Raw genomic sequence first — 23992 nt, forward strand, 5'->3', positions numbered from 1 at the left:
TCACTCATCCATTAATTCAGCCATTCACTCCTTGACGTTTTTGAGCATCTGCTAATGTACCAGGTAGTCTATTGGTATCAGGATCCCCACTCGTGCTCTTAAGGAGGAGTCAAAAACCGAACTCCAGGCAGGGCGATTGGTGCTGTAACAGGGACCAGGATGGGCAGCTTGACCAAAGAAGAAGAGACAGAGTGACCAACTGCCAAGAGTGGGTAGTACTTGGGGAAACTTCCTGGAGAACATTAGACCCAGGCTGGGTTTCAAAAGGATGAGTGATGAAGGGGGTGAGGAAAGCTTTCATGGGAAAAAAAACAACTAGAGTCGGCTTGGGGGGGATATAAGAGCATGATGGATTGGGGACAGGGCTCATCCTTTGGGGATGCAGAAGGTCAGGGTAGGGGTGGGAGATAAGACCAGAGAAGCAGCTAGAAGCCAGAGTCTAAGGATGCTAGGGTTCCAGGCTGAGGAGTTTGGACTTTATTCTGAGGGTAGCAGGAGACACGGGAGCAGCAGGTGAAGAGCAGGGTCAGACGTGGGTGTCAGAAGGAGACGCCTGGGACGTGGGAAAGAGCTTGACAGGAGGCCAGTGCTGGGGGGTAGTTGAGAGAGGATGGCACTTGAGCTGGGAAAGGGCTCTGGGGGTGGAGGGATGGGGGGAATGGATTTGAAGGTCACTGAGGACACGGAAGGGACAGTGCTTAGTGGGTTTCCCTTCATTTGCTCAGCAAATATTTCCCAGGGTCCCCCATCTGCCAGGCCTTGTTATGGCCTAGAAGACTGGAGGGCAGGGGACCAGGGAAGGATTCCATGGGGGCCATGTTGGAAAGAGATGCTGGGAAACAGAGGGAAAGGAATACAACTAGCGGGACAGAGGGGAACTTAGTGTAGGGATGATAAATGGAGGGAAGGACAGGGAGAGACAAATTTGGTGGGAGAGGGGGGCAGAGCTGGCTAGGAGGTAGTGGATTCTAGAGTCCAAAGGCCAAACATAAAGCAAGAAAGAGGTGGAGGATGGGCAGAAGGGAGAGCGGTGGGAAGGAGGGAAGGCGGGGGAGGAAGGATGAGAGCAACGGAGACCAAAACTAGGTGAGTCACAGGGACAAAGGAAAAGGTCAAAGACACAGGAAGGTGATCCAGAAAGGAGAGGAAAACGGACAGGAGAGAGATTGCCACCAAGATACACAAGTCAAAACAGAGAAGTCTCACAGATGCAAAAATATATATATACACACAGAAATGGAGGGGTAAAGCTGCAGAGAAAAATGCAGGGATGTGCCCAGAAAGAAATGTGGAGACTCAGAAGCACGCACAGGGTATAGGATCCATCTATTTCTTTTGTTTGTTTTCAGTATTCAAGAAAGTTATTGAGTCCCAACCTGTTCTAGACCAGTCTAGGTGCAAGGAATGTGGTATGGAACAGATAGCCGAGGTTTTGCTCTCCTGGAACTCACAGGAGAGACAAACAATAAACAATAAGAATTTCAGTTGCAGAGGTGTTTTTAAAATGAAGCAGGAAAGAGAGTTCCCTGGTAGCGGGAAGGTGGTTAGGATTCCGGGCTTTCACTGCCATGGCCAGGTTCAATCCCTGGTGGGGGTAACTGAGATTCCGCAAGCCACACAGCACAGGTGGGGATGGGGTGGGGGGAAAGCAAAGCAGGATGTGGCGACTTTAGGGGAGGAGCCTCAGGAAGAACCCACTGCAGCGGTAACAGCAGTGGGTTGTGAGAAGTAAAGGCGCCCGACAAGCATTCTGGCCAAGCAGAGACAGCACAAAAGCCCTGCGGAATCGCCGATTTTTGAGGAGGCCCCATGGCGGGCAGACGAACAAGGATGAGAAAATTGGGGTGAGGTCAGAAGTGTGCGCTGGGGGCCTGTCATGGGGGGGCTTGTAGCCCTGGGAAGAAATTGGAATTTTATTCTAGACTCAGTGGGATGGGCATAGGAATGACATGCTCCTATTTTTATTTATAAAAACAAAACAAAATAACAGAACCGCGTCGCTGTGCTGAGAATAGATTTAGGAGTGAAGGTGGAAGTAAGGAGTTAAGAGGCTGTCGTCCTTGGCTAGTTAAGGCTGATGGTGGCCTGGACCAATGTGGAACTGGTGAGGGCGGAGAAAAATGGAAGAACAGGAAATGGGATTTTGGAGGCAAAGCCCGTGGTGGTGGCAAACTGGACGTAACAGAGGAGGGAAAGAAAAACCAAAGAGAGAGAAGAGAAAAACTCTCTTAACTGTGTGAAGTTGGGTGGCGCTGCTATGTGTTGCCTGGAAAGGGGTCACCGGGGGAAGGGATCAGGTGGGAGGAGTCAAGCATCCTCCTTGGGCCATGACAAGTTAGAGAGGCCTGTGAGAAATCCAAGCTGGGGTGTCAGGTAGTCAGTTGGATACGTGAGACTGGAGCTTGAGGGAGAGGTCGTGGTTGGAAATACAAGTTTTGGAAATGTCTGCATATAGCAGACAGCATATTTAAAGCCTCAGGACTGGATGAGGTGACCTAGGAGATGAGTGTGGATGACAGAGAAAGAACCCGGCCAGAGACTCGGGGGCATCTGCGTGGTGGGGGGCGGGGAGGAAGATGTAGTTAAGCGGGCAAGGAGTGACCATGAAGTAGGCAGAGACCAGTGCTGAGAACCAGAAAAGGATCCGCGGAGCAAATTAGCCACGGGTTAGATAACATGACCCTGACACGAGGTCATCGCCGTGCAGCGGTAGGGACTGGAGTTTTGCTTGAGTGAGTGGAAGGAAGAGATTGTGGGAGGGGAGGTGGAGGGAAAGGGAGGCCAAGCCATCCTTTTGGTATGAAAGTGAGAAGAACTTTCCCACCAAAGAAAGTTCATACCCTTTCTGTGAAAGGAGAGAAAGGGAGGCTGGCAGACAGGGAGATGGAAGAAAGAAAAATAACCCCCGAAAGGAGAGAGCCATTACAGCAGGCAAGATTGAGAAAGATGGGGAGGCCCAGGGCCGGGAGGGGAAGATGGATTCAGGAGGCAGGGCAGAGGTACTGCAGGAAGGTGTCTGATTTCTCAGAATGGAGACGCTGGTGGATGTCACCCAGCCCAACTCCCATCTCACATTGCTGCCAGCACCAGGCACTTTCTCAGATTCCCCTCTGAGTCCTGCCAAGGCCTGGGAATACCCGGTGAGGTGAAGGAAAGAACAGGTTTCACTCATTCATTTAAGAAATAGTCCCTGAGGCCTTCCAGGCACCAGGCCTTGCAATCTCAGAGCTGGGAACTCAGATCCGAAGACAGGCAGTGCGGCCAATCGGAATGCAGAGGGAGGTGTGCTCTGAAGGGGGGCCCTTCCCTAGCTTGGGAGGGGATGCCTGTGTGTCACCATCTCCCTTCATCCATCCATCCATTTGCCCATTCATTCATTCATTCATTCAGATCACCTACGCACACTTCCTAAGGCCTCCTGTGTACGCATTTTGGGCTGGGTGGTGCTGAGAACGATGAGATGGGGTTCTCTTGCACCTGAGCCCTGCCAGAGGCTGATGGGAGAGCCAGACACAGATGACCACGATCACAATCACATCCCAGGGCAATGCATGCTCCGACGGAACCAGCACAGGGCGCCCGGCCGACAGAGAGGGTTAGGATGCACCGGGCCGGCTGGAGCAGTCAACCATGGGCAAAGGAGTTGGTGAAAGGTGGGTCCCCCCTGGGCCATCGCAGAGGGGCTGAGGGAGGGAGTGAAGGGGCAAAGATCAGGCCCTGCTGCCATTCCACACGGCTGTCCCCGTTCCTGTCGCTGGGGGAGCTGAAACTGCATGGAAGGTCCCCCGGGGGTGCCCCGTCTAATAAACTCGATGCAGAGGACTGTGGCTCTGGTTCCCACGCCCCTGACACCAGCTTCTCCCTGAGGCCGGCCCTTTCTACCTCCTGGGGAGCGGAGGACCCCAGCCCGGGACTCCGTCTTTCCATCCTTCAAGATGCAAGGGATTTGGGCCCCAGTCTTCTCCTCCTCAGACTAGGGGTCCAGGCCCCCAGCCCCTCCCCCCTCAGACCCAGGGGTCCGGGCCCCCAGCCCCTCCCCCCTCAGACCCAGGAGTCCGGGCCCCCAGCCCCTCCCCCCTCAGACCCAGGGGTCCGGGCCCCCAGCCCCTCCCCCCTCAGACTCAGGGGTCCGGGTCCCCAGCCCCTCCTCCCTCAGACCCAGGGGTCCGGGTCCCCAGCCCCTCCTCCCTCAGACCCAGGGGTCCGGGCCCCCAGCCCCTCCCCCCTCAGACCCAGGGGTCCAGGTCCCCAGCCCCTTCTCCCTCCAGTCTCACGAGTTAAAGTCCCCAGTTTCTTCTCTTTCACGGACCCAAGACCCCCGGCCCCAGCTTTCTCCTCCCTCATACCCAGGGGTTGAGGGCCCCCAGCTCCCCCTTCCTCAGACCCAGGAGTCCTGCCTCCCTGCCCCTCTTCCCCTGGACCGAGCAGTTCGGGTTCCCAGCCAAGCCTGCTCCGGACCAAAACTCCTGGTTCCCCGCCCTGCCCCCTCTCCCGCCAGCTGGGAGATGGGACCCTCAGCTCCCGCCCTTGCCCCTTAAGGAAGTAAAAGTCCTTTCGGTCTCCAGCGGGTCAGGACCTGGCCCCCAGCCCCTCCTCCCCGGGCAGCCGTCCTTCTCCCCGCCCCTCGTCTCCTTAAAATACCCGGGATCCCTATGGCAACAGGCGCCGGCAACAGGTGCGGGTGTTATTTACGGGTCAAGCCCGAAATAGCCGGCGATGGTGAAGGGGGTGGGCGGATGGGGGCGAGGCTGGGAGTGAGCGGAGCTGCCAGGCCGGCGGGCGGAGCGAGCAGTGGCGTGCAGAACCGACGGTTCGGAGGCATCGCGGAGCTGGGGTTGGCGCCGCGCAGAGGCAGGAGAGCGAGAGGGGTCCCTACCCAGGAGACGGGGGTGGGAGGCCTGAGGGAGGCGCCTGGCCTGGAGCTGAGCCTGGAGCCGTCCCGACCCGGCCGGCCCTGGGAGCCCGGGGGAGGGGGAGCCGAGTGATCCCAAAGGGACACCGAGTCCCTTCCGGGTCCCAGTTGTCCTTTGAACCGCGTGCGGGGACCTGGTCCCCATTTCCTGAGCCGCAGTGCGGACCACAGCCCCTTCATCTGAGCCCCAGCAGGGACCCCAGGTCCCCCTCCTGAGCCTTGGGGGTGTCCCTCAGCCCCTTTCTCTCAGCCCCTAGGGCAGACCTTCTCTGGTCTGTTCTCTGAATGGCCAGGGAGACCCCCCCTCCCCTCTTCCTAAATTCCAGCAGGTCCCCAGCCTCCTGTCTCTGAACCCCAGCCAGGACTCTGCTGGTCCCCCCTGTGAAAGTTGGGGGAATCCTACTGCCTCTCTGAGACTCCGAAGTAATTCTGACCTCCCCTTAAGAACTCCCTGCACCCCAGTTTTTCCTCTTCTGAACCCCAGAGGGGACCCAACTTCTCCTTCCCCAGACTCTGAGCCCAAAGAAGCCAGGAAGCATCTCCTCTCAAACACAGGACCTCAGCTCCCCTTCCTGTGTACCCCAAACTCTGAGCCCTAGTGGGAAGCTCGGATTCCCACCCCCCGCAAGGAAACACAGCTTCCCCTTGGTGATTCCCTCCAGTGGGGACCCCAGAGCAGCCCCTCAGAGCTTCAGCTGACACTCAGTTCTCCTGCTTCTGGAGCTCTCAGGCCCCCCTCCTGGGTACCCAGGCTCTAGCCGTGAGGCTGGGGGAACCTAGCTTTATCTCTAGTCTCATCTTCTTTGCTGAGCTTCTGTGGGTACCCCAGGCTCTTCTCTGAACCTCAGAGGGTTCCCAGCAGAGGATCTAGGTCCCAGAAGTGACCTCGACTTCCTCATTTGAGGTTCCAGGGAGGATTCAGATCTTCCCATTTCACAGACCAGTGGAAACCGAGCCCCTCACCCGCTTCAAGACCCCAGGCGCTTCCCTCCCCACTCCCAGCCCTCAGGAGCCCGCCTCAGCTCTGCCTCCTTTGCACCTGGGCCCTATCGCCCGCGACGAGGATGATGATGTGGTCCAACTTCTTCATGCACGAGGAGGACCGCCGGCTGGGGGCCGTGGGCCGGCGGCGAGCTCACGGGGCGCGCAAGGCCAGGATGACCCCTGAGCACGAGGGGAAGATCAAGCTGGCGCTGCTGCTGACCTCCGTGGGTGCCACGCTGGCAGTGCTGGCCGTGGGCACCGAGTTCTGGGTGGAACTCAACACCTACAGGGACAACGGCAGTGCCGTCTGCGATGCTGCCCACCTGGGGCTCTGGAAGATGTGCACCAAACGACTGTGGCAGGCGGACGTGCCCGCGGGCAGAGACACCTGCGGCCCAGCGGAGCTGCCCGGAGGTGAGAGGCCGCCGCCCCCGCGCAGGGCTTGTATCCCGTGTCTGAGAAACCCGTGCCTGAGCCCCGAGGAGAGAGAGGTTGCACCCTCAGAAAGCGCCCCTACCCACATCAACCTGTGCTCCCGGGACAGCCTCTGCCCCAGGCACAAACTGTGCAGAGAGGGAGTCTGTACCCCCAAACTAGCCTGCACCCCCAGGCCAGTCTGTAGCTCTAGACCAGCCTCTGCCCCCAGAGCAGCCTGTTCCCCCAAACCCGTCTGTCCTAGACCAGCCTGTACCTCCAGAGCAGCCGGTGCCCTTGTCCTATGACCTCCAGAGCTCCTATGCTCCCAGCGCAGCGCGTGATCCCAGACATTTCTGTGTCCCCAGAGCAGCCTGTACCCCCAGCAAGCCCATGTTCCTAGAGAAACTTGTGCCTCTGCACACAGCCTGTGCCCCCGGACCCAGCCGATGACTCCGGACACAGCTGGTGCCCTCAGACAGCCTGTGTCTCCCAGAAACGCTCGCGCCCCTGAGACAGCCTGCACCCTTAGAGGAAGACTCTGGGTTCCTGGTGTCAGCTTGCTCTTCCCACCCTGGAGACAGCCTGCACCCCCATCCTGTGGGCCCTGGGGAGAAAGACCACCTTGATGCCCACCCCAAAGTACAGTCTATGCTGTTCCCTCCTACGGATTCCACCAAACAGCTCTCACCAAACACCTCCCAACATCCCAGGGCAGACCTTGTGCTTCCTGGAAAATCTTCTTCGTTTCCTACCCATTTCACCTCAAATTCCCCGACTGGACACTCCAGCCCTTCTCATTTTCTCTTCCAGGCACCTCGACACCCCTCACTTCCCTACTGAGTGGCTGTTTCACCCCTACCCATGCCAGAGAGCTATCCCGTACCTCTCACTCTCCCAGACAGGCCATGCCATGCCCTAAACTTATACCAGAGGGACATCCTATACCCCTAGGGAACGGGAATGGGATCTCACTTCGCCTCTACTGACCCAAGGAAACTATCTGACAACCCTCAGAGCCCATTTAGGATGTCACATGCTTGATCACCCATATGGCATCTACAACACTCTTTCCTCTCCAAAGGCTGTCCTATAATCTCAGTACCCCTCAAAGAAGATCTCCTATCCCTCTGGGCTCCAGATGGGATTTCCCTCCTCCTTCACTTTTCCAGATGTGATCTCTGACATCCCTAGGGTCCAAATTAGGATGTTCCAAGCCCTTGATAGCAAAGTGGGATGCCAAGCACCCTTGTTATCTGAGGTACCACCCACTCAGCATGCAGACGGGCTAATTCTCACCCCTCAGAGCCTCAAGCAGGAAGTTCCCAAATTTTTGAGAAATAGGATGCTCTGGTAATAAAAAATGTTAGATGCTAATGTAGTGCCCGGCTCTGTTCTAAGTATTTCACTTGCATAAACTCATCAATCCTCATAGGAACCCTATGAGTAGTTATTATCATCCCCAAAATGAGAAGCAAGAAATATAAATGTCTCAGTCTATGCACCCAGGCTAGTCATATGGGGTTTGAACCCTGGTCATCTCTGTTCTTTCTTTATTTTTTTTTTTTTTAATTTTAAAAAAATTTTAAAAATGCATTGGAGTATAGTTGATTTACAATGTTGTGTTAGTTTCAGGTGTACAGCAAAGTGAATCAGTTATACATATACATACATCCACTCTTTTTTTAGGTTCTTTTCCCATATAGGCCATTACAGAGTATTGAGTAGAGTTCCCTGTGCTATACAGTAGGTTCTTATTAGTTATTTATCTTATATATAGTAGTGCGTATATCCCAGTTTATCCCTACCCCCTTATCCCCTGGTTACCATAAGTTTGTTTTCTACATCTGTGACTCTACTTCTGTTTTGTAAATAAGTTCATTTGTACCCTTTTTTTAGATTCCACACGTAAGCTATATCATATGATATTTGTCTTTCTGTGTTTGACTTACTTCACTCAGTATGACGGTCTCTAGGTCCATCCATGTTGCTGCAGATGGCATTATTTTGTTCTTTTTTATGGCTGAGTAATATTCCATTGTATATATGTACCATATCTTCTTTATCCATTCCTCTGTTGACAGACATTTAGGTTGCTTCCATGTCCTGACGATTGTAAACAGTGCTGCGACGAACATTGGGGTGCATGTATCTTTTTGAATTATGGTTTTCTCTGGATATATGCCCAGGAGTGGGATTACTGGGTCATGTGGGAGCTCTATTTTTAGTTTTTTAAGGAACCTCCATACTGTTCTCCGTAGTGGCTGTACCAATTTACATTCCCACCAACAGTGTAGGAGGGTTCCTGGTCATCTCTGTTCTTAACAACGACACTATATTGCATCTCACTAGTCCATAAATATGTCCCAAAGGTCCTCACTGCACTGGGGGGGCTGTCCCGCCCCACCTAACTGCATAATATGGGGTCCCTCACATCCCTTGATGTCTCCCTAATGGTCAGAAAGAGCTTCAGTCTCCTTAAAGGACCATCACCATCATCCCACAATCCTGACCCTTCAGAGGACATCTCACAAATTTCAAGATTTCAGAAATATCCCACACATCCCATGGCCCATCGAAGGACATCCCAAAGGGGGGGGTGACCCATATCCTACTCTTTTCCAAATGGGATATGCCATATCCTCTGGGGTCAGAGACAAGATGCCCTAAATCATCAGTAGCCAAAATGGGATGCCAGACACCCCATACTCTCTCAGAAAGATGTACCACACCTTCTTATTCTCTAGTTGAGACTTCCCATTTCCCTTGTAGAGGAAGACCGCTTTCCCCCCACCGACTTGTGACAGATAGCATCCTCACCGTTTGCTCTGCTGCACGAAGCATCCTTTTTGCTGCTGCAGGATAAGGACTCACATTTCCCACTGCTCCTGCCAGGACATCTCATGCCCTTTTCTTTCCTTGAGAGTACCAGGTGGAGTGTCCCGCACCACCTCACCTGACTCTGGAGTTTATCTCTTGTCCTTCAGCATCCCCCTTTAATTCGGAAAGTTCCTTTCCACTTCCCCAGACCACCTGACCTGTCTCCTATTTCTTATACCCCTCTTATTCTCGACCTCTCTCCTCCCTTTGCCTCTGTTCTCTCCTCAGTTTCCCCATCTATGGAATGAGAAAGTTGGAGTAGGTGAATTCTGTGGGAAGTTCTGGCTTTAAAATGCAATTTAGAAAGCGCCTTTTTTTAGTGTGGCGTTTCTTGAACTTCAAGTACACAAATTTGGATGAATCATACTTTTCAGTTTATGCCACAAAATCATTACCAGCCTTTGCAAGATCCTTCTTGTGCTTTATTTTACATTCTTATTCTTTTTTTTTCATTCTTTCCTAACTCATCTCTTTAATGCATTTGATATGCATCCATGAATATGTATTTTAACTTAGAAAATATAGTAGTTTTTAATATATGTATGTATTTTAATTTCCATAAATGATATCGTGCCATAGATTTTTTCCTGTTTTTGATTTTTTTGCTCAACACTGTTTCTCAAATCTCTCTGTGCTGCTTTCTGTTAGTCTAGTTCGTGGCTACTGTGTGCTGCAGAGACTTGCCCAGGAAGCATCCATCGCATTTACTTGTCTATTCCAATAGAGATGGGCACCTAGGTTGATTCCAACTCCCTGTTTATTTATTTATTTATTTTTGGCTGCGTCGTGTGGCATTTGGGATCTTAGTTCCCGGACCAGGGATCGAGCCCAAGCCCACTGCAGTGGAAGCACAGAGTCCTAACCACTGGACCACCAGGGAAGTCCCCCCGACTCCCTATTATTATAAATAGTGTTGCAATGAACATCATGCAACCCATATATGTTCCTGCACGTGGTTTTTTCCTGAATGTATACCCAGAAGTGAAACTGTTGGGTTATAGGGATAAACATACTTCACTTCATAAAGTATGTCAGAGTGCTTTCCAAAAAGACTAGTACCCATTTACACCCCCAGCTGTTTCCTCTTATCCTTCCAATGCTTGATATTATCCTTTTAATATTTGCCAATCTAACTGATCTAAAGTGCCATCTCCCTGCTGATTTAAGTTGCATTTCTGTGATCCCTGGTGAGGTGGAGAATCTCTTCATGTACTTGTGAGTAATCCACGCTTCCTCTTCTATGAATTGACTATTCATATCCTTTGCCCATTTTTCAATTGGGTTATCTCTCTTTTCTTGCTGATCTGCAAGAGTTCTTTGTGTAGTCTAGACATGAATCCTTTCTGAGATAGGAATCTCTTCTGAGTCTGTTAGCCTTCTGCCTGGATCTTGGGGTGCTTTGTTGAATAAAGTGATTATCCATTTCTAATCTCACTGGACCCTAAACAAACTCATATGACAGAGCCAGGAAAGAGACTATTAACTCACTTTATACAGGAAAAATTAGAAGCTCAGAGAGGTCAATAGCCCTCTCAAGGCCGCAGATCTGGACCTCAAAGCTCTGGATTGGAATCCCAGCTCCTGTGATAGCAGGTGGTTTTACTTCTCTGAGCATGATTTCTCTCTGTCTATCAGGGATGCTAATTTCATATTTCTAGGTTATTGTGAGCTACGTTAAATGTCCAGCCCTGAGCTTACACTAGGGACCTCCATGTCATTACCTCTCTTTTTCTCTCTCCTGCTGCCACAGAAGCAAACTGCACTTATTTTAAATTCTTCACCACGGGAGAGGATGCTCACATCTTCCAGAGAACCACAAAGAAAGGTAAGAACTTTTTGCCCGGTGGAGGGGATATGCTGACCACGCTAAAGGATTTCTTTTCTTTCTTTTTCTTTTTTGTAAATTGAAGTATAGTTGATTTCCAATATTGTGTTCGTTTCAGGTATACAACAAAGTGATTCAGTTATTTTTTTCAGATTATATTCCATTATGGTTTATTAAAAGGTATTGATTATAATTCCCTGTGCTATACAGTAAGTCCTTGTTGCTTATCTTTTTATGTATAGTAGTTTGTATCTGTTAATCCCAGAGGGGTTCTTGATAGCATTGTCTTCTTCTCTGCTTTGCCACAGAATGGGCACAAGCTCCTAAATCCTGGGGAGGTGTCATCTTTGGAGACAGGTGGTTCTCCAGAGCCCTGTGTCCAACATTCCTGCCTCAGCTCTGCTTTTGCCGCATGCCGTGTCACTTTGGGCAAGTCCCAGCCCCTCTCTGTGGATAGTACGTTAGCATCTCACAAGTGTGCATCTCCCACATGCTAAACACAGCGCTGGGTGTTTCATTTATAAGAGTTCCAGTGCTTGCCATGACCCTGCAGGGCAGGGGCTTTATCTTAATCTTCCAGATGAGAAAACACAAGTCCATAAATGGTTTAATTTATTTTCCCAGGAAGTGGCAGAGGCAGAGGCAGGATTCGAACCCAAATAATTCCAACTCTAAAGCAGTGCTCTTCAATAAAATATTCCATGAGAGTGGAAATGTTCTGTACCTGCACTGACTGATAGGGTAGCCACTGGCCACATGTGGCCGGTGCAACTAAGACACTGAGTTTTAAATTTTGTTCGATTTAAATCCATTTAAAATTAAAAGACCCTCCGTGGCTAGTGTCTACCATACTGGACAATAAAACTTTTAAGACTTTACCCTTTCTACTCTAACCACAGTCTCTCCATCACCCCAGTATGTCAATATCCCCACCAGTAAAGGAATTGCGGTCGGTATGTCAATATCCCCACTAGTAAAAGAATTGTGGTATGTCATGAACCTTATCTGGTCTTTGTAAGGATTTAATGAAATGATGCAGCTAAAACATGCAGTATGGTGCCTGGCACATAGTAAGTAGGTCCTCCATAAACAGTGGAGGACTCTTTTTGGAGGACCTACTTACCCTCTCCACTCCTTTCTTTCTTATCTTGGTGCTAAGTGAGCTTGGGCAAGTCGCTGTGCTCCCCTAGGATAGCAAAATAATCACAGGGCACACATATGGAACAAGTGCTGTGTGCCAGGTGGCGCAGTGTGTACGTTACATATGTGATTTCTAATCCTCACAGCAGTCAAGTAGGGATTTTGATCTTGATTTTCCAGAGGAGGAAACTGGGGTTCAGAGAGGTTCAGTGACTTTACCAGAATCTTCCAGCTAGAAAGTAGCTGGGGAGAGTTCTGACTTGGATCATTCCGCTGTAACGTACCACCTTCTCTGTTGTCTCCCACACACCCCACTGCCTCAGTTTCCTCACTGGTAAACAAATGGTGACCAGATCATAAGTAATACTTGGTAGTTCCCATCTCCTTCTAATCCTGGCTCTGTCCTTTCTTTGCTCTGTGACCTTAAGCAGTTAACTGACCCTTTCTGAGTCTTAGTTCTTCCTTCAACAGTATAAGTAAAACATTGGACTGGATGATCTTCTACTTGAAAATTCTTCTCTAGTCCCGGATCTTCTGGGTCCCTCTATGGGAGTTCTCTCTACTCCCTACGTCCTGTATTCTCTACTTCCCCTTCCCCTCCTCACAGAGGTAAATCTGGCAGCTGCGGTGATAGCAGTGCTAGGCCTGGCAGTCATGGCCCTGGGGAGCCTCTGTATCATCACGGTGCTCAGCAAAGGTGCAGAGTTCCTGCTCCGGGTTGGAGCCATCTGCTTTGGCCTCTCAGGTGAGGGTTCAGAGCCTGCAGACTGAGGACATCGCATGCTGGGAGGTCGGGTCTCCAAACACCATTGCATGTTGGGAGGTCAGGTCTCCAAGCACTGTTGCATGCTGGGAAGTTGGGTTTCCAAGCACTGTTGCATGCTGGGAGGTCGAGGGAGGTCTCCAAGCCCCGTTGTAGGCTGGGAGGTTGGGTCTCCAAGCCCTGTTGTGTGCTGGGAATTGGCAGAAGCTCAAAGGCTACAGACGTCTCAAAGATGGGAGAGTTCTAAGTCCTGTTGTTGACTGGGAATTGGGGAGTCTCCAAAGACTTATTTAGATTGGAATCTAGGGTCCCCAAGCACTGTTGCAAGCTGGGACGTTGAGGGAGGTCCCCATGCACTGTTGTATGCTGTCAGGTTGAGGAAGGTCTCTAAGCACCGTTGCATGCTGGGAAGCACAAGGGCTATAGTAGGCCCAAATGTGAGGATGGTCCAAGCGCTGTTGTTGGCTGGGAATTGAAGGTTCTCCGAACACTCCTTTAGATTTGGACCTGGAGTCTGCAAGAACTGTTGCATTTTTGGAGTTGGGGGTCCAAAAAAATTCTGCATCTTGTGGAATGTAGCCCTCATTGGATCAAATGTTTTCTAAGGTGGATAGATAAGTCATTAACTATATAAGCTTCATTTATTTATCTTTCGTGTGTCTACTGAGCACCTACTATGTTCCAGGCACTGAGCTAAGGGCTGGAGATACAAGATTAATAAGACAGACACTGTGTCTGCCCTCATAGAGCCTAGATTCTGACAGAGATAGACAGTAACCGACAATTACACATATAATAATCCAACTATAATTGTGATGAGAGTTATGATAAAGCATATAAGGGGTACACACTGGGGTAGGGGGGCTTGTCAGAGAAACTTCCTGAGAAAGTGATATTTAAGCTGATAATTGAAGGAGGAACAGAAATTATCCCGGCAGAATATGGAGTTGACAGTAGTGGTGGCAATGTTGGTGATGTTTGTGGTGGTGGTAATGATGGTGATGATGGTGACGCCCTTGATGTGGTAACAGTGGTGATGGAATAGCATATATGTAGTCTGTAAAAGACTTGGCAAGTTTAAAAGAAGATGAATGAACAGAATGAAGATCAGAGCATAGAGCGGGGCAAAGTTTGCGCAAATGTACATGGTAACCTTAGTTAACAAATGCAGTAGAGGCTTGGTGCAAGATGAGTCAAGGGAGGGAATTCCCTGGTGGTCCAGTGGTTAGGACTCTGTGCTTTCACTGCAGAGGGCATGGGTTCACTGCAGAGGGCATGGGTTCAATCCCTGGCTGGGGAACTGAGATTCTACAAGCTCCGCGCGGCCAAAACAAAAGCAAAAATAAAGGAGACAGGGAGATATGAGTGTTCAAGAGCACACTCGAACAGAAATGATTAGTAATCACATTCTTATTATTGTTTTGTGCCTTAGAGAGCTTCCTAAATGAAGGGGGAAATTCAGTCATTCCCTGTCTTTCATTTATTCATTAGAAAGGTGTCTGCCCTTAACGAGATTATCATCTGGTTAAGGACAGAGAAATGATACAAATCATCCCACAGTTACAAACTGCAGTAAGTGCTATGAAGGAAAAGTAGAGTTCTGTGAGAATGCATAATGAGGGCACTTCATTTAAAGCAGAGTTAGGGAAGGCCTCTCTGAGGAGATGACGCTTAAAACATCAAAGTATGGGTAACCAAGCTAGAAAGAGTTCAGTGAATTTCGAGTCCTGAAAGAAAGCCAGTGAGGCTGGAGCATGGAGAGTGAGGAGGATACTGGTTTAAAAGACAAACCAGGGCTTCCCTGGTGGCGCAGTGGTTGAGAATCTGCCTGCCAATGCAGGGGACACGGGTTCGAGCCCTGGTCTGGGAAGATCCCACATGCCGCGGAGCAACTGGGCCCGTGAGCCACAACTACTGAGCCTGCGTGTCTGGAGCCTGTGCTCCGCAACAAGAGAGGCCACGATAATAAGAGGCCCGCGCACCGTGATGAAGAGTGGCCCCCACTCGCCGCAACTAGAGAAAGCCCTCGCACAGAAACGAAGACCCAACACAGCCAAAAATAAATAAATAAATAAATAATTTAAAAGACAAACCAGGAAATCAACAGGGAATCAAAAGATCTAGGTTGGAGTCCCAAATTCCAACCCAGGGAGGAGATAGAAATTAGGCAAATCAATAATACTCATATAAATTAGTATATGTTAACAATTACCACTTGTGGTAAATGCTATAAATGAAAAGTAAAGAGTCTAATGAAAATGTATAACAGGGAGACCCAACAGAGACTTGACTGGTGGTGGTCAGGGAAGCCTTCTCAGAAGAAGTGTAATTCAAGTCAGGATGTAGAGAATGAGGATGTGTAAGGCGGGCTCAGGGAGGGGTAAGCAGACAGTTATTCCAAGCAGCACGAAGGTCTCCAGGCTTGAACAAATTGGGTGCATTTAAAGTCCTGAATGGGACTTCCCTGGTGCTCCGGTGGTTAGGACGCCGCGCTTCCACTGCAGGAGGCTCGGGTTCAATCCCTGGTCCGCGGCACTAAGATCCCGCATGCCACGTGGTACAGCCAAAAAATAAAAATAAAATAAAACAAAAATAAAGTCCTGAAAGAAGTCCTACTCCATACTGCTGTAGGATGGGAAGGGCAGCTTGAGAGGAGGCTGAAGAAACAGGCAGGGGCCAGGTCACGTGGGCCCTTCTAGGTCATTCGAGGGAAGTCAGGTTCGATCAGGGAGAAGGTAAAGTGATGTGCCTAAGAGAAGAGTCTTGGAGTAGACCTGGCTGGGCTCAAACCCACGTGCCCCTTTTCTAGGCTTCAATTTTCCCATCTGTAAAGTGGGGATAATAATAATAATACCCATTCATAAGGTCTAGTGGAAGAGGTGAGATGTGGGAGCATTTGGTTAGATTCTTTTTGCAAAGCTAGTGTGTCAAGGCCAGAGGTCCACAAACTACAGCCCATGGTCAAATCCTACCTGCCTCTTGTTTTGGAGTTAGTGACATTTTAAAACCATAAATCATATTGTGGTTCCTACCTAGATCGAAAGCCACGGATGAATTTCTACCACTAGAATAATGTGGCTCCGAGGTCTTATGTGGCCTGGCTCCTGGCTACGCGAGACTTCACCTCTTACCGTTTGTTCTCTCTGTTCTGTCCATATTAACCTCTTTGCTGTTCTCAGACCCTCCAAGTTCATTCCCTCCTCAGAGCATTTTGCACTGCTGTCTCCTCAGCCTGGAATGCTCTTCCGCCAGCGCTTCCCATGTCTCATTTCTGCAGATCATTTCAGTCGCTGATCATACGTCACCTCCTCAGAAAGACCATTGTTGGCCACCTTGTCTAAAGTAGACCTCTTCCCTGCTGTGTCCCTACCTTGCCTTATTTTTCTTCGTAGAATTGATCACTACCTGAAATTATGCATTTATGTATGCCTTTGTTTGCTAAGGCTGCCATAACAAAGTACCACAGACTGGGTGCCTTAAACACCAGAAATGTATTTTCTCACAGTTCTGGGGGCTGGAAGTCCGAGATCAACATGTCATCAGCAGGTTCGGTTCCTTCTGAGGCCAATCTCCTTGGCGTGTAGATGGCTGTCTTCTCCCAGTGTCCTCACATGGTCCTTCCCCATGCTTGCCTGTGTCCTCATCTCTTCTTATAAGGGCACCAGACATACTGGATCAGGGCCCACCCTAATGACCTCATTTTAAGTGAATTACCTCTTTAAAGGCCCTAACGCCAAATATAGTCATATTCCAAGGCACTGGGGATCAGGACCCCAATGTGTGAACTTTTGGGGGTATGCAGTTCAACCCACATCGATACATTTACCTGATTTTTGTCCATCTCCCCTTTTGGGGTGAATTTCCAGGAGGACAGCCCCTTCATTAGGTTTTTTTTTTTTTTCTGGGCTGCGCTGTGTGACATGCAGGATCTTAGTTCCCCGATCAGGAATCGAACCCGTGCCCCCTGCATTGGGAGCACGGAGTCTTAACCACTGGACCGCCAGGGAAGTCCCTAGTTTTGTTTTTGTATTTTATATATATTTTATAATGAGAGTTCAATTAAGATCTGTTGACTGAATGAGAGAATGCATGAATTAGCAGTGGAATGAAGGGGACTCGATGGTGTCTCTCCCTCGTCCAGATGCTTTTCCACCTCCAGTGCCCTGATGCTGACCTGCATGAGGTCAAGAAGGGATCACAAAGGGACCACTGAGCCACGTTACGCAGACTCCAGGCTGTATTCTCCAGGTCCCTGACTTAAAACCATGGGGGACGGCTTCCCCGGTGGCACAGTGGTTAAGAATCCACCTGCCAATGCAGGGGACACAGGTTCGATCCCTGATCCGGGAAGATCCCACATGCCTCAGAGCAACTAAGCCTGTGCGCCACAACTACTGAGCCTGCAAGCCACAACTACTGAAGCCCGAGTGCCACAACTACTGAAGCCCGCACACCTAGAGCCCGTGCTCCGCAACAAGAGAAGCCACCGCAATGAGAAGCCCGCGCACCACAACGAAGAGTAGCCCCCGCTCGTCGCAACTAGAGAAAGCCCGCGCGCAACAACGAAGACCCAACGCAGCCAAAAATAAAAAATAAATAAAATAAAATAAATTAATTTTTTTAAAAAAGTTAAAAAACAAAACAAAAACAAAACCATGGGGGAACTGGGAGTGTAGGGAGGAAGGAAGGTCAGAGATCAAGGTTGAAGTCAGACTCCGGGGTCTGAGAGGGGAGGCAGCCAGGATGCATGAGCCATGCGTGACCATCGGAGGGTCCTACGTGATCTTACTCTGCCCACCTCTGTGCTTCCACTGCCCACCACCCTCCCCTCCCCCAACCTCTTTGCTCTGCTGCACTGACTTTTCTTTCTTTCCCTGTAACACACTCTACTCCACCCTACCACAAAGCCTTTGCACCAGCCTTTCCTTCTGCCCAGAATAGCCATCGCTGTTTTGTGCGTGGCTGGCTTCTTTTTGTCCATTTGGGTCTCAGCTCCAATGGCTTCTCTGATGACACCATGTAAAGGCCCAGCCCCACCCCTGGATGTCACGGCCCTTCCCATCACTCTGTTTTTATCTCCTTCCTAGCGTGCATCACTGTCTGAAATTATCCTGTCTTCTCATGTGTTTACTTTGGCAGTTACAGCCTGGTCGCCCGCAGGCCAGCGACGGCCCATAAATGTGCTTTGTTTGGCGGGCAGTGTCTAAAGATTTCTCTGAGCCAATATTTAAAGGTTGGGTGAATTCCCGTAAAAATCATAATCATTTAAAAAAATGCTAGCTGTTCTTGAAAAATCAAAAGATCTGGTCCACTAAGTCGCCGTTTCTGATGGGCTGCAGTTGGCTGAAGCCGGGTTTGGGCTACGCTTTGTCGTTGCCCCCACCGCACCTGCCTGCTCACTTGTTTGTACTTTCTCATTGTCTCCTGGAGACATTTGAGTTTTGCAAGCCTTGGTTTATTTGTTTACCATTTGTCTCCTCCAAGTAGAACATAGGTTCTGTCAGGTTGGGGTTCTTTTGTCTGTCTTGTTCCTTTTTTTTTCTTTAATCAAATTGCATTACTTGACTGATTTTCTTTTCATTTTGTAATCCAACATCACTCTTTTTTCTTTTCAACTTTATTGGGATATGATGGCCAAGTATAAACTGTATGTGTATATATATATATACACACACATATATATATATACACACAACTGTATATAAGGTATACAACTTGCAGGATCTCAGTTCCCCGACCAGGGATTGAACCTGGGCCATGGCAGTGAGAGTGCTGAGTCCGAATCACTAGACCGCTAGGGAAGTCCCCTACAACTTGATGTTTTGATATATTTTGATATACATCATGAGGTGATCACCACAATCAAACAAGTTAACACGTTCATCACCTCACATAGTAACATTTTTTTGTAGTGAGAACATTTAAGATCTACTCTCTTAGCAAATTTTGTGTATACAGTATTATTAACTATAGTCACCACGCTGTATATTAGATCTCCAGAATTTATTCCTCTTCAAACTGGAAGTTTGTGCCCTTTGACCAGCATCTCCCCATTTTCCCCTCCGCTCAGTCCCTGGCAGCCACCATTCTGCTCTCTGCTTCTATGGTTTCAACTTAGATTCCATCATCACTCTTTACTGAAGTCTTAATGGAGTCTTAATTTGACTTTTGTGATTCTTGATTCCTTGGTTTTGCTTTGTTCTTTTTTTAAGTGGTGAAAGACACATTAACATAAAACTTACCATTTGAACCACTTGTAAGTGTCCACTTCTGTGGCGTTAAGTCCATTCACGCGGTTGTGCAGCCATCACCACCATCCATCTCCAGAACTTCTGCATCTTCCCCAATTAAAACTCCGTCCCCATTAAACACCAACTCCCCATTCCTCCTCCCCACCCCCGCACCCACCTTCTACTCTCTGTCTCTATGAATTTGTGTCTTGTTCTTTCTTTCTCTCCAGCTTCTAAAATTCTGCCTGCTATAGAGTAGGTGCTTAATAAGCAGTTGTTGAGGGGGTGGTAGTGAAACTGCAGAAATGCATCTCGGGGGGCTCCGAGGAGCTCCGGTTCTTTATGTCTCAGCACAGAAAGAATTCAGCGAGAGGCCAAGTGATAGATAAGAAGTGATTTATTAAAATAAGATGCTTGTGCACCTTACAAGCGGGTGAGCTAGAGGGTGCCACGTCGAGAACTTAGCGGGCTACAGTTTTATAATCAAAGGAAAAATGGGGAGGGGGAGAAGACCACCTTCTTCCTCATTCTTGAGTAGATGTCGTGCTTCCATCATCAGCTCCTCCTCCAAGTCAGGCGGGAGAGTTTTCTTGTCCCTACGTGGTCCAACTGGGACTGTCATGGCGCAATGGAAATGAGCAAAAAAGGCGGTAACATATACTAAAATAGGATGAATCATCTCAGCTTTCAGCATAATGTCAACTTTTCCTTATATTTTTGTTTTTAATGTGCGCCGAGGAGCATTACCTTAGGAATCATTAACTTCCTGGACTCTCTGGGCAGGATGTGGGTCTCATGCCACCATTGTTTCATTGTCTGGGGGCATGTCTCAGGCTTCTGTCGCATGGTTTTGTGGTTCAGCGAACCTGCTTTCTTGAGTGACCATTAACTTACGGGGGTCCCCCATGCTTTTATTTCTTTACTTACAGTCCCCTAGTGGGATTAACTATGTAATCACCTACTTTGTCCCTTTACTCTGTTCCTATCACTAGGGGGTCCCCCAGGTTTCTTGTCTGAGTAAGCATGTGATGGGGTATATTCGGGGAGAGGCTCAGACCTCCGTTGGGGACCCCAGGGGCCTGAGGGCCACATCTGTTCTCCTCTCCCCACAGGCCTGCTGCTTCTGGTCAGCCTGGAGGTGTTCCGCCATTCCGTGCAAGCCTTGCTGCAGAGAGTTAGCCCTGACCCTCCCCCATCCCCGGCCCTGACCTATGAATACTCCTGGTCTCTGGGCTGTGGCTTGGGGGCCGGCCTGGTCCTGATCCTGGGGAGTGGCTTCTTTCTCCTGCTTACCCTGCCTCCCTGGCCCTGGGGCTCCCTCTGTCCCAAGTGGGGGCACAGGGCCACCTAGGGCCACCGTTGTGCTTTCTCTAAGCAACTCCCAAACCCTTCTCCTTTCTCCATTGTGCCCCTGAATCTTTTGCCCCATGTCCTAGAGAAACTGTGTTCTCCCTGCTCTGGGGGCCCATGCTGTTTGCACAGAACTGCCCCTCACGCCCTCATCTTTTTTCTCTGTGAATATGTTTTTCTCGGGGGCTGAATTTGGGTTGCTTAAGAGTGGGACGGGGAGAGGATTTTTGCAAACGAGGGTCCCCAGGGAAGGCTGGTGGGGACCTGATGGGGTAACTAGGGAGTGGGGGGGTGAGGTCAGGGGGTCTTGGGAGGGAGTTGGACCTATTTGTTCCACAGATTTGGATGTATTCGCTTGTGGGAGAGACTTCCTCCAGGGAAACAGGGGAAGGGGGGAGGAGAGAATCTCTGGGTCTGACCTCACTGTGGTCTGATTTGGGATTAAAGGTTTGGAAATTTAACAACTTTGATTTGGAGTCCGTTGTGATGTGATTTGTGCACTCCAGGGTAGAGAAAAGGGGTCACTTGTGCTCTCCAGAAACCCACTACATGCTACTTGTCAGCCCCAAAGTCACACGTCAATGAACCCATAGAGAGTGACAGAAAACTCAACAGTTTGGAACACAAACACTGTTATGGGTTGAAGGGGTCCCTCCTGAAAGTATATGTTGGGGGTTCTAACCACCAGGACCTCAGAATTGACCTCATTTGCAGATAGGGTCTTTGCAGATGTGACCAAGTGAAAATGAGGTCATTAGGGTGGGCCCTAATCCAATAGGACTGGTGTCCTTATATGGAGAGATTAGGACACTGATACATGCAGAGGGAAGATGAGGTGAAGAGACACAGGGAGAAGATGACCATCTACAAGCCAAGGAGAGGTGCCTAGAACAGATTCTCCCTTGCAGCCCCCAGAAGGAACCAGCCCTGCAGACACCGTGACCTTGGACTGCCAGCCTCCAGAACCGTGAGACAGTGCATTTCTGTTGTTTAAGTCCCCCAGTCTGTGGTACTTTGTTAGGGCAGCCCTAGCAAGCTGATACACCTGTTAGTCCCTGGAAGTGGGGTTCTGCTGTAACAAATACCTAAAAATGCAGAAGTGGCTTTGGAATTAGGGAATGGGTAGAAGCTGGAGGTGTTTTGAGGTGCATGCTAGAAACAGCCATGATTGCCTTGACGAGACTGTTGGTAGGGATATGGAAGTGAAAGGAAATTCTGAGGAGGACTCAGGACTTGCTGTAGAGGAAGTGTACATCATCTTAGAGAATATATGTATCATTATGAACAGAATATTGGTAGAAGCTGGTCAACCACAACTAACAGTGACCAGGCCATGAAGACCTGGTGTCAAGGGTTGAAATCCTTCAGCCCAAGGGCCCAGCCTCCTCTCATGAAGACCAGTGTACGTATTTCACCTCAAAAATCACAACTCGAATGAATTCTTCAATTAGGTAGGAATTGCTGAAGCTGATCTCAAAGGCCAAAGTCTCTTAAACATTTAAAAATATTTAAAATATGGAATATGTGCCATCTTATGAATGCAAATATTGTGAGTGTGATTCTCTTAAATGCTTCTATATTTAAGTATAAATTATATATGTAATTATATATATTATATATTACATAAAATATATATAATTTTAAATATTTACTATAAATTCAATTAATATATGTAACATTGTAAAATTAATATATTTAATAAAATAGAAGATTTATATTATAATATAAAATTCTAACAGAATATACTATATTTTAATATAAAATTCTCTATAATATTATACCAATATTATATATAATACATGATTACATCATAATAAACAGATTATTATATTGATATTATGGGTATTATAATATATTAATATATTCACATAAATGTTTATTTAATTATAAATACAACTATATGTTATATAATCATATATAATTATAACATATATTATAATATTTATATAAAATATATTAATATTCTGTCATATTATATAAATAGAGCATTCATAGGATTACGCCTATGTAATATAATATTTATACAATATAACATATTATATAAATAATATAATACATATATATGTAACATGATATTTATATAACTTATTATATAAATATAATATATATGTAACATGATATTTATACAATATAATATGTTATGTAAATATAATACTTATATATATAAAACATGATATTTATACAACATATTATACTACATAAGTCTTATAACATTTATCATGTAATTATGACTTGTCCCAGGGTTGGAAGCAGCCTCCTCCACGAGGAGATCATTTGTCATCCAGGAGGTGTGGGGTAACCCTTTCTTGATTCGCTGAGGCTGCACCCCACCTCACATTCAGTGGGGCACTCTGGCAGGACATTCTCTTTATTTCTTCATGCACTGAACTCAGCCTCATGCTAAGGATGCTGAGCGGAGAGCTGGGATGTGCATTCGCTTCTGATTCAAGGGGCAGAAGAAGTGTCCGGCTGTGGTTGAGAATGTGGGCTCTGGACCCGGACTGTCTGGTATGAAACCCTGGCCCCCCCCTCCTTTCATAGCTTGAACAACTTGCTTACCCTCTCTGTTTCCTTATGCTCATTGCATTGCTTACCTCGTAGAGTCCTTGTGAGGAGTGAACGCTGCAATAATCCCTGCAAAGCCCCTGGAAGACTGTCTGGCACAGGGTCCTAACTCCATCAGTCTTGCTGTCACTATTATTTATTGAGTGGCACTTTGGGCTGGGCGTACAGTAGAGTATATAGGGACCCCTGCTGGGCTGACGGTCTGGTGATGGAAACAGATTATTAATCACATAATCACACTAATTAATGTGTAATTATAAACTGAGATAAGTGCTAGGAAAAGGGATCACGAACAATTCTTTTTTTCTACTTGACTTTGTGCCCAGTGGACTCAGGGAAGCCCCGAGATGTCTGCCCTGGGGACGGGGTCCTCTGGTTTTGGGGGAATGACTCTTTGTCCAGTGGGGTCTTCACTCTGCACCCTCTTTCCCACTTGGGGTATTTGTGGATTTTCCAAAAGTGGGAGAAGGAAATAGAGACCCCTCTGAGACAAATAACTGGAATCACATTTTACTATGGGATAATTTATCAAAGCATTAACTTGCATCTGGTCACCTCATATTTTTTGAAGTGAAGGAAAATAGAAGCTTCTTGAAATCTACCACCTTTTCTGTCCTTGTTTACATTTACTTTTTTGAACATAATTTCAAACTTACAGAGAAGTTGCAAGAACCAAAATAGCGTATAGAAGACCCACATACTCTATTCAGATTCACCTTTTGCTAACATTTCACCCTACATCCAAATGTGTGGGTTTTTTTATTCAGCAAACATTTATTTTTAAATGTGAAGTGCACCATGTACGTGCTGAGTTATGGATACAACTGTATGAATAGTCTGAGTTTGATTCTCTTAAATGCAGACTCAACATCCCATTGAAAGAATTAAAATTAAAAACACCCACTAATCTCAGAACCCAGGCTGAGGAA

The 23992-nt window shown here is 48.2% G+C and overlaps 1 protein-coding gene across 3 annotated transcripts; it reads left to right on the forward strand.

The window, feature by feature from the left end:
• Positions 1–3630: 3630 nt before the first annotated feature.
• CACNG6 (calcium voltage-gated channel auxiliary subunit gamma 6) lies at positions 3631–20499 on the forward strand. 3 transcript variants are annotated; one of them, XM_061173908.1, is made up of 5 exons: positions 3631–3653; positions 5922–6310; positions 10941–11015; positions 12763–12900; positions 20261–20499. In XM_061173908.1, the coding sequence occupies exons 1-5, from the start codon at positions 3631–3633 to the stop codon at positions 20497–20499; spliced, it is 864 nt and encodes a 287-aa protein (XP_061029891.1). The 3 variants fall into 3 exon arrangements, with proteins under 3 accessions (XP_061029891.1, XP_061029892.1, XP_061029893.1); XM_061173909.1 differs by lacking the exons at positions 3631–3653; positions 12763–12900 and having other exon boundaries at positions 5980–6310; XM_061173910.1 differs by lacking the exons at positions 3631–3653; positions 10941–11015; positions 12763–12900 and having other exon boundaries at positions 5980–6310.
• Positions 20500–23992: the final 3493 nt, after the last annotated feature.

The sequence above is a fragment of the Eubalaena glacialis genome, chromosome 18 (assembly GCF_028564815.1).
Source record: "Eubalaena glacialis isolate mEubGla1 chromosome 18, mEubGla1.1.hap2.+ XY, whole genome shotgun sequence".
NCBI classification, from domain to species: domain Eukaryota; kingdom Metazoa; phylum Chordata; class Mammalia; order Artiodactyla; family Balaenidae; genus Eubalaena; species Eubalaena glacialis.

Coding starts and splice junctions, on each gene's coding strand:
- CACNG6 (XM_061173908.1), top strand. CDS start 3,631: ATGGGCAAAGGAGTTGGTGAAAG. Junction 6,311..10,940: donor CCCAGCGGAGCTGCCCGGAG/GTGAGAGGCCGC, acceptor CTGCTGCCACAG/AAGCAAACTGCACTTATTTT. Junction 11,016..12,762: donor CCAGAGAACCACAAAGAAAG/GTAAGAACTTTT, acceptor CCCTCCTCACAG/AGGTAAATCTGGCAGCTGCG.